The sequence below is a fragment of the Lacerta agilis genome, chromosome 2 (genome assembly GCF_009819535.1).
Source record: "Lacerta agilis isolate rLacAgi1 chromosome 2, rLacAgi1.pri, whole genome shotgun sequence".
Lineage (NCBI taxonomy): Eukaryota > Metazoa > Chordata > Lepidosauria > Squamata > Lacertidae > Lacerta > Lacerta agilis.
In genome coordinates, this window is record NC_046313.1 from 73,632,837 (window position 1) to 73,642,296 (window position 9,460).

General features: G+C 37.3%; 1 protein-coding gene across 2 annotated transcripts in view; it reads left to right on the plus strand.

Moving 5' to 3' along the window:
* ATP2B2 (ATPase plasma membrane Ca2+ transporting 2) overlaps positions 1–2,953 on the plus strand; it is a 197,845-nt gene extending 194,892 nt beyond the window's left edge. For both annotated transcript variants that reach the window (XM_033140769.1, XM_033140771.1), the window contains one exon: positions 986–2,953. In XM_033140769.1, the coding sequence (XP_032996660.1) occupies positions 986–1,297 (312 nt within the window). In that variant the 3' untranslated portion in view covers positions 1,298–2,953. The remainder of the gene's footprint in view (positions 1–985) is intronic.
* Positions 2,954–9,460: the final 6,507 nt, after the last annotated feature.

Genomic DNA, 9,460 nt, shown 5'->3' on the forward strand with positions numbered 1-9,460 from the left:
ATGCACTTAACGTTATGAATGATGTTCATAAGTGAGACACAGAAAATGAAGGAATCGGACTTTTGTAATTCAATTATATGAAACCCAATAATCACTATATAATTTTCTACTCTTAATTGTTTATTAATAAGTTACTTTAAAAGCAAATGGCTAGAACAGTGGGTCTATACTCGAGTGTTTACCTCACATATGCATGAAGAAAAAATAAAAGTTGTATCAACAATTACATGTTCACATTATCCAGGCTTCCAAGTGTAGTTGTTGTGTGCCAGTTAGCTGTGTTTATGTGATTACTGTGACTTTTTCCTGTATAGCATGTTTTTGCCTAAGTATTTTGTCTGCTTGGCTTTGTGTGTGCGTGCGTGTGTGCGGGTGTGTGTGTGCTTTTGGCTGCTTCATTTAGATCTTGCTTTTTTCAAAAACCTATGCTCTGTTCTTACATTTGGCTCCTATGTTTGTCTCTCATACCTATCCATCCATCCAACTGTGTCTATGTTTTGTGCTTTCTCGTTTGAGACATACAATTTGTTTTGTGTTGGGTTTTTTTTTTTGTCTATATAAATGAAACTTTTTAAAGAATAAATTAAAAGCTTTCTTAATTATTCACTGCAAACTACCAACATGCATGGTTCTACATTTGCATTTGGATTAACATGGCTTGTCTTTTACTAGGGAAATATCACATGAGTGGATGTTTGCTTTCTTTAACCAATGCTTCGCATCAGTTCTGGGAACAGTTCTGATGGCTTTAATCTCATATGGTTTTAACATTGCAGTTGATTCAGACACCTAAAATGCACAAAACTGAGCCACTTGTTTATGCATTTAGCATCCAGAGACTATGGACTACAGCTGCCTGCTCTGCCCTAACCATATGCCACATTTTTTTCACCAAAACCAAAAAAGAAAAAAATGTAAATCATAATGAGATGTTTTGAAGAAGCAGTTACCACTGACATCTTTTCTATCTTTTCCCTCCTCTCAGATCCGCGTCGTGAAGGCATTCCGTAGCTCTCTCTATGAAGGGTTAGAAAAACCAGAATCTAGAACCTCCATTCACAACTTTATGACTCATCCTGAATTTAGGATAGAAGATTCCCAGCCCCATATCCCTCTCATTGACGACACAGAACTAGAAGAAGACCCTGCGCTCAAGCAAAACCCAAGTCCACCGTCTTCATTGAACAAGAACAATAGTGCTATCGACAGTGGAATAAACCTTACAACTGATACAAGTAAATCAGCTACCTCTTCTAGTCCAGGAAGCCCGATCCATAGCCTGGAGACATCACTTTAGCTGAAAATGTCACTGCAAAAATATAAATATAAATATATACAGAGAGATATGTATAAACAATGCTGGCTGAGAAGCTGTTTGAACTCCTGTTCACTTTGAGGGGGGGGGGGGACAGAACGAACCACTGATCATGATGGTTCTGGGGGATTTACATATTGCTGATTTACATATTCCCCTCTTGCTCCCCCCCCTGCAGAAACAAACAAAAACAATACAAATGCCCTCCTGCATGAATGTACTACCCACTTCCAACCTTCCCTTCTTTTTATTCCTTAAGCAGGAAATGCAGAGGACTATTGAGGCTATTTATCCAATTCACTGGTCTGTGAGTTGTTGTTTTTTTTTTAATGCTTGTGTGGCATGGACTCAGTTGTATAGATTAATTTAAATATTTTTTTGAAGTTGCAAAGCTTAACTTGCACAGTAGATTTGCACCAGTTGGACAGAGGAACCTAAAATAAGCATTTATGAGACTATATATAGAAATATATAAATATATACATAATATAATTATATATGTGTATATATCGATATATATATTTATATCTATATACAGATATAGATATAGATATATATAAAGTTTATTTGTTGGCATGTTGCCTTTTTCTGCTCAAATTGCTATATTTTAACTTATTTATGTCCTAAAAATAAAGAATGTAATTTGTTTACAGAACTGTAGATAATATCCTTAACTACCGGTATTTGTAGGATTAAGACAGCACTTCCTGCCGAGATAATATTCAAATCGCTCAATTCAATGAAAATTTCTGTAATATGGCACCCTGGATGTTTTATTACAACTGTGATCAGATTTTTGCCTGATAGGTTTTTCTTTTTTGTTAAATAATGTAGATATTGCTAGCAAATAACAAAAGAAGCCAAAATATAATATATTGGATGTAGCATTGTGATCCTATATAGAGGGTGATGAAACAGAAAGGCTTCCTTTGTTTTAAATACACATTTAAATGATCAGGTTTTTTGCTCTCTCTTTTTTAATGAATTATTTGACCTTATTTTGATGCAATACTTAATGATGAGGCCATTTCATTATTTAAGTGTATTGCAATGGCTTCTTAAACATATTTTTTTAAAAGATTATAATAAACCTCAGTGGAGTTTCTGAATATCAGTTCAAAAATAAGTTATATTTGGCTTTGTATGAGGATCAAACTAATGTTGAAATATTGTGTGCTGGATTCTATTCCATTAGAAATTTAGTCATTTATTTCTTGAAAAATATGGGCTGTTGGCATTTTGGATGAGAACCACTATGGTTTGTTGCTTTGACATTTAAAAAGAAAAATAATATCATTTTATGCACTATGTAGACCTGAATGAAACTTTATGAAGTGTATACTGAAATGTGCTTTGTGTGATTATTTTTAAACCAAGCTTGTCTTCCTGTAGTCACAAAAGTATATTATAGCAAATCCACTAATGTTGTTTTTCCCTTGTATTGTGCTTTCTACACTGAAAGCCATTGTAAACAACTGCAATATTCTGGGTGAGATTTCTTTTTTCTTCAAGATGGTAACAGCCCTGGTAATTTAAAAGCTTATATAATTGCTATGTCAACCACTTGAATGCAAAGCACTTTGTGGGTCACAGATTTTTCATAAATGACTTTTGTATTTAATACAAGGTTTGCTTCAAGACTTTTCAGCATATGATCTTTTCCATAAACTTGTACAGTGCAAAAGACATTTTGATTAATATGATCAATTATGCCAGAAGAGTTGGGAGGAAAGCCCTTTAAATTAGCTTGAAAAATTTATATGTTGTTGTATTGCCTGCTGTTTTAAAGTTGGCTAATAAGGTGGAACAACTGTAGTCGGAAGAACTATTGCAAGCCAGAAACTCTTCAGACAAGATGAGATTCCTGGCCAACTACAGTTTCAGATGACTAATGTTTTGAGGGCATATCAGAACTATTCTGCCAGGTAAAGTTCTAACCACCTTGAATTGCCAGCTTCTGGACTTTCGTAAGAAGCTTTTAATGTCTTTTGGCTCTACATAATTCACTCTGATCCAAACGTCTGGCTGAACAGCAAACCTTCCCAGGCTTACACAACCCTCTTCTCAACAGACAGTGTTACCCGCTTCTTAAATCTCAAAGCTGGCATGACAGTCCAGTTGACCAGCTTATTCTTAAAATCAAACTGACTGACAGGCAGGGTTTATCCCTGGATTGTAAATAACAGCAACTAACTTTTGTGTAACACTGAGGTTCTTTGATCTCCTTGGGATACTGTATTTGAAATACAATAAAGTCTATTTACAGGGAAAAGCATGCAGCTCTGGGCTGAAGCAACTACAAAATTGTTGGCACTGGAATATTTTGCCCCCTAACATCTTAATATTGATGATTTGCCTTTAATTTCAAGCTTGATTTTCATCAGATACTTCTATGATTTTCATTTCATTTTCTGTGTGTGTGCATTGTAATACAGATTCTTAATAACTAATAGGGTACTATTTGAGACTTGAAAAACTGTTAAAAAGAAACCAATATTTCATTCTGTACATATATAGTTTTAAAAAAAAGAAAAAGACAATATAACATATATATTAACTGTGATGCATAGGAAACTTTGGATTCTGTCAACAGAAACCATGCTCTCTCTCTCTCTCTCTTTCTATATGTATATATATATATGTATATGTATATGTATATGTATATGCTAAACAGACTTTTTGGGGGGGAGAAAACAGATGAGCTGATAACAGCTTTTCAACTACAAGCTTTGCACCTTGTTCCCTTTCTTAATTGCTTGGCCTCTCTATGATGGGAAGAATGGATCAAAAACCCAAAATGGTCTATATGTTGAAATTCACTGCAATACATAAAATGCTTGCTCTCTGCATACTGTACCTAAAAGCATGAGATTTGTGGAAGAAAATACAGCAGTACATTTGGCAATTCATCCCACTAGGGGTTATTATTCCTATATGTTTATTCATCTGTTTTTATGAATTTTTTAAATCTAGACAATAATTGTAAATAAAGAACTTACTGTCTCTGTTCATTTAATACTATGCAAAAGGTTATGCTTTCTATTGTTATTCCTACAGTGTGATGCTGGAATGTTTGTGGTTTCAAAAAAAAGGAAAAAAAACACACAACAGTAAAATTATGTGATGTAAATTATTTTATAGTTTGAAACAAAATGATAACGTTTTACTCTTGCTGCTTACTGTCTAATAGCTATCTCCTGGCAGGAGCACAAGTGGAAATTGAAAAAAAAAAGTAATAAATTCACAAAGCAGCATGAACAATAAAAGTCTGAATATAACATCCTTCTTTATTTCCACTGTCAGTTGAAACAACACATGTATTTTTCAATGCACTTAATACCAGACACTTATAAATGATAGCTATGCTCTGTCTTTGCAGTTGGAGGCAATATCCTTCTGAATATCAGCTGCTGGAAACCTGGAAGGGAGCACCTCTGTGCTCAGGTCGAGCTTACTGGTCTCTGATAGGCAACTGGTTGGCCATTGTGATAGCAGGATGCAGGACTAGATGGGACAAAGTCTGGATCCAGCAGGCTCTTCTTACATTCTTATAAATATTTTGGAGCGCTGAAGAATTTGGGGGCAATGTTCTCTTGGGAGCTGCTTGCTGATCAGTTGTGGTTCACTAAGTTGAAGGCCAGCCCCCCCCCCCTTAAAGAGGAAGTGATCTTTGCTAGGAAGTCATGAGCCTCTCCCTGAGATTTTTGTGTGTGAATAGAGACAACTATACCCCCTCTGTAGTTGGTAAGCATATCTGACAAATTTAGCTTCATCATCAGTATCCTGCCAAATAGTAAGGAGGGTACCACACAACAGATCCAGATGTGTGATAAATTCATTTTCTATAATCACCTTTTTGTATCATATTTCTGTGCAAAGGGAAGAATTTTACTACACCTTATTTTTTTAAAAAATAAACTATCGGAATGCAGAATGTGGTAAACTTACCCCCTTTGAGCAGTAAAATTCTTGCCACTGCATGACAAGATGAGAGCTATTGTATTATTCCCCTCCCACCCCCCATTCACTTGCAACTTTTCATTATTTAGGCTGCCTCTTCCTCCCTCTTTTTTTTTTAAAAAAAAGCAATGATGAGGCACATGGCAATACAAAAACACCTGGAAGTTTCTTTTCTGTTAAAAAAGAAAGATGAGACTTGTTACCACTTACCAAGTATTACTGCAGAGAGCATGTAAGTTACTCCTTCATGGATAGCTCCATATTTGCAGCCTTCCTGACAGAATCAGGAGAGGGTAAGTGCATTCTACTCATTAAAACAGAGGAGGCTACCTTCATCAATGCTCAAGTTAAAACAGAGTTGCAAAAGCTTTTTGATTCCTTCATGTTCCCACTGCTGTAACATTAAAGTACATAATGAGCTCGTGCGTAGCCCTGACTCCTCCCTTTCCATTTTATTTTTCAGTGTTTAGCAAGCCCTGTCAGTGGAGATAGTTTCAGAGACTCATGAAAAACAGTAATAATCTCTGAACTGAAGGGCCACTTTGTCAGCACTGTATCATGAGTACGGAGGCTTTAGTTTCACTATTTGGCCAGAGTGGAAATGTTAAAAGCAGCTCACACAGAGACCTTCTATTTTCTACACGGCAACCTAAAATGGATCATTTAAAAAAAGGAAACAGTGGTATGAGTTTTCCCGTGCCTTATTCGGGGGCTGATAGAGTGAAAGCAACTGAATTTTTCTATATGAAGAAGTCTAAGCCAAGGGTTTTGTATGAGGTCAGTTGTACTACTCTGTCAGGAAGATGCATTTGAAGTAATTCTTTGCAAATATTAATGGCTTTCTGAATGGGGCACCACAGTTAATGTGTTTATAATAAGCAGCAGCAATGGCCAGGGATGTTAATGCTAGACGGAAATGATGGAACCAGTGTAGGATATAATTTAACTCAGCTATTACTATTTTCTGCATTGCTTATAAGTGACTTGGTCCCCTGCTTCTTGCTTTTTCTGAAAGCATGAAGAATATAATCAGCTTGACATAAAAACTTGTCCTAGAGAGACAATGGAAGAACATATTTTAAGGTTTGACATATAAGTTACCACATGCCCATATAAAAATGTATATTTAAATCATTGCCCTATGTTTCCCATTTCAGCAGCAACTTACCTTCTACTGTTATAAGAACCATCAAGTAATATTAAATTGAATCAATTAACAATTAACAATTTGATTCCCTTAAATGTGAACCTTGAGTGCCTACATTTAATTTATACTGCTGTTTGGTAAAATGTGCAACATAGATGTATTTTTAAATTTTATAGTTTTAACTATTGTACTTGATAATACTTTTGTTAAACAATCAATTTAATTTATTTAATCTCATTTAAATCACCAAATACAAAATATCAGATTTAAAAAGCAATTGGTAACAAGTTAAAGTGACAATTTGAGTTCAGATTCGCAATAGTAGATCATTGCACTTCACCAGAAATTCATGTGGTGCTCAGTCCAGCTATACTCAAAGTTTAAATACACCTAATATTCTGAATTAGCACAGATCCATAAATGCTCACAAGGAGGAAAATATATGCTGTTAGGCTTGTTACACCCACTCCTGAGGGGAATTTGCTACAATGCAATATATATGGCATTTAAACTACCATAAACCACAAATAATTTTAAAAAGGCTCTGATGGCAATGTTTGGCCACACTGGTTTAATGGAGCCATACTTGGGTTTCTGTGCCACATGATCTAATGGCAGGAGGTTGTTGGCCAATGTGATGACTCCAGTTTTTTTGGGCATGGCAGACACAATGCATCCTGACATGGGGCTTAGACTGCCTGGAAGGTGCATTTTGTCATGATTCAAGGACAAGCAGGCTGCTAGCCATTCTTGTCTTTGAAGAAGGAATACCTGCCTTACTGCCCTTTTGCAGTAAGCTTCTCTCCTCCACTGATTGGGCATGGTTGTTACAAGGTCTCTCTTTCCCTATATTTTGTGTGTTCTGATGGTCCTTTGTTAGGCTGGAAGTTTTATGTCGATGAAGTATATTATATTATTCCTTTGTTTTTTGCAGTTTGTCACAGCTTGGGCAGAGTGTACAGTACAGGATCTTGGGATTTGGACACTGGCCTTTGACACAGGTAATTAGGCTTGTTAGTAGGTATCTGAAACTGGGTCATTGGGATAGTATCACTGTAACATGGTTTTTGGGGGGATGTGTGGATCAAACAGTGCTAATTCAGGGGTGCATGATGTGAGTCTGTATATTTCTGTGGAGTTTTCTTTGCCTACCTGTGCTTTTGGGTATCTATGGAGATGCTGTGGAGTGTCTCGAATAGCCCTGTATTTACAAATCATTTATTCACATGCAGGGTTCTTTCCTCCACCCACCTCCATGCCGAAAAGCAGTGTGCAAACAGTTGTGTGTTACAGTGGTCGGAACATGTCCAGTGCATGTTGGCATTTTATATCTGCAAATGTCTGTGAAATATTGGAAGCTTTGTTACGGTTATATCTTTTTATATTTTGCTGCCTTGCCTTAATGCATGAATACATTAACAACCTAGGAAGTAAAAGGTACAGAGGCTCAAAATCATTAGTTTGCTTCTTCATGTCTATATACATCCTAATCCAGCGCTGCTCCTGCAGTTACATTGTTGTTGTTGTTGTTGTTTAGTCGTTTAGTCATGTCCGACTCTTTGTGGCCCCATGGACTGGAGCACGCCAGGCACTCCTGTCTTCCACTGCCTGCTGCAGTTTGGTCAAACTCATGTTGGTAGCTTCGAGAACACTGTCCCAACTATCTCGTCCTCTGCCGTCCCCTTCTCCTTGTGCCCTCAATCTTTCCCAACATCAGGGTCTTTTCCAGAGAGTCTTCTCTTCTCATGAGGTGGCCAAAGAATTAGAGCCTCAGCTTCAGGATCTGTCCTTCCAGTGAGCACTTAGGGCTGATTTCCTTAAGAATGGATAGGTTTGATCTTCTTGCAGTTCATGGGACTCTCAAGAGTCTCCTCTAGCACCATAATTCAAAAGCATCAATTCTTCGGTGATCAGCCTTCTTTATGGTCCAGCTCTCACTTCCATACATTACTACTGGGAAAACCATAGCTTTAACTATATGGACCTTTTTCGGCAGGGTGATGTCTCTGCTTTTTAAGATGCTGTCTAGGTTTGTCATTGCTTTTCTCTCAAGAAGCAGGCGTCTTTTAATTTTGAGACTGCTGTCACCATTTGCAGTGATCATGGAACCCAAGAAAGTGAAATCTCCCACTTGTTGCAGTACAGTGGTACCTCTGGTTGTGAATGGGATCCGTTCCAGAGCCCCGTTCGCAACATGAGCAACACGTAACATGAAGCGCCAAGTCTGTGCATGTGCATGGCATGATTCAGCACTTCTGCGTATGCGTGAAGTGTGATTTAGTGCTTCTGCGCATGTACGGCACGCAAAACCCAGAAGTAACCCGTTCCGGTACTTCCGGGTTTGGCGCGTTCATAACCTGTGCCGAATGCAACCCGCAGCTATCATAACCCGAAGTATGATTGTACTTGTGAAATTAATGGGCATTTGACTGTTTGTTGGAATTCATGTCCCATTAATGCAATGCTGACAGGCATCTGCACAAAGGGGCACATATAGTATGCTCCTCCTCTTCACCTAGTTTATGCAAGAGTCTGCACATCCAGCTACCAATTACTAAATCTAGCAGATTATCACAGCAATCCTAATACTGATATTTTGCCCTTAAAACAACCTTGTGTTTTCAGATGTTGTTGGACTACAATCCCCTTCACCCATAGCCAACATGACCACTGGTCAGAGATGGTTGTTTCCCCACACAATATCTAGACTCACGATTGGGAAAGATTGATTTAAGGAAAGCATTCCTAATAAAGGTACAATGAGATGGCCAGCCTAGATCATTGGTTTCAGTGGGCTCAAGTACATTCAGTAATAATGTGTTACATTGTAGCTTGTGAGTTTTAGCCCAAATGGAAACTAATAATTTTACCTATTTTTCCAAGCCCTAACCACGTAATTGCCTACAGAGAAGAAGAATGTCAAGAAGTTAAACTGTCGGTTTGCATTCTCTGGATCTTCTTGCCTCCGGATTACTGTTATTAAAGTATGTCTGTCAATAAGATGTCAAGATGAGATGTTTCTAATTCTCACACTGGTT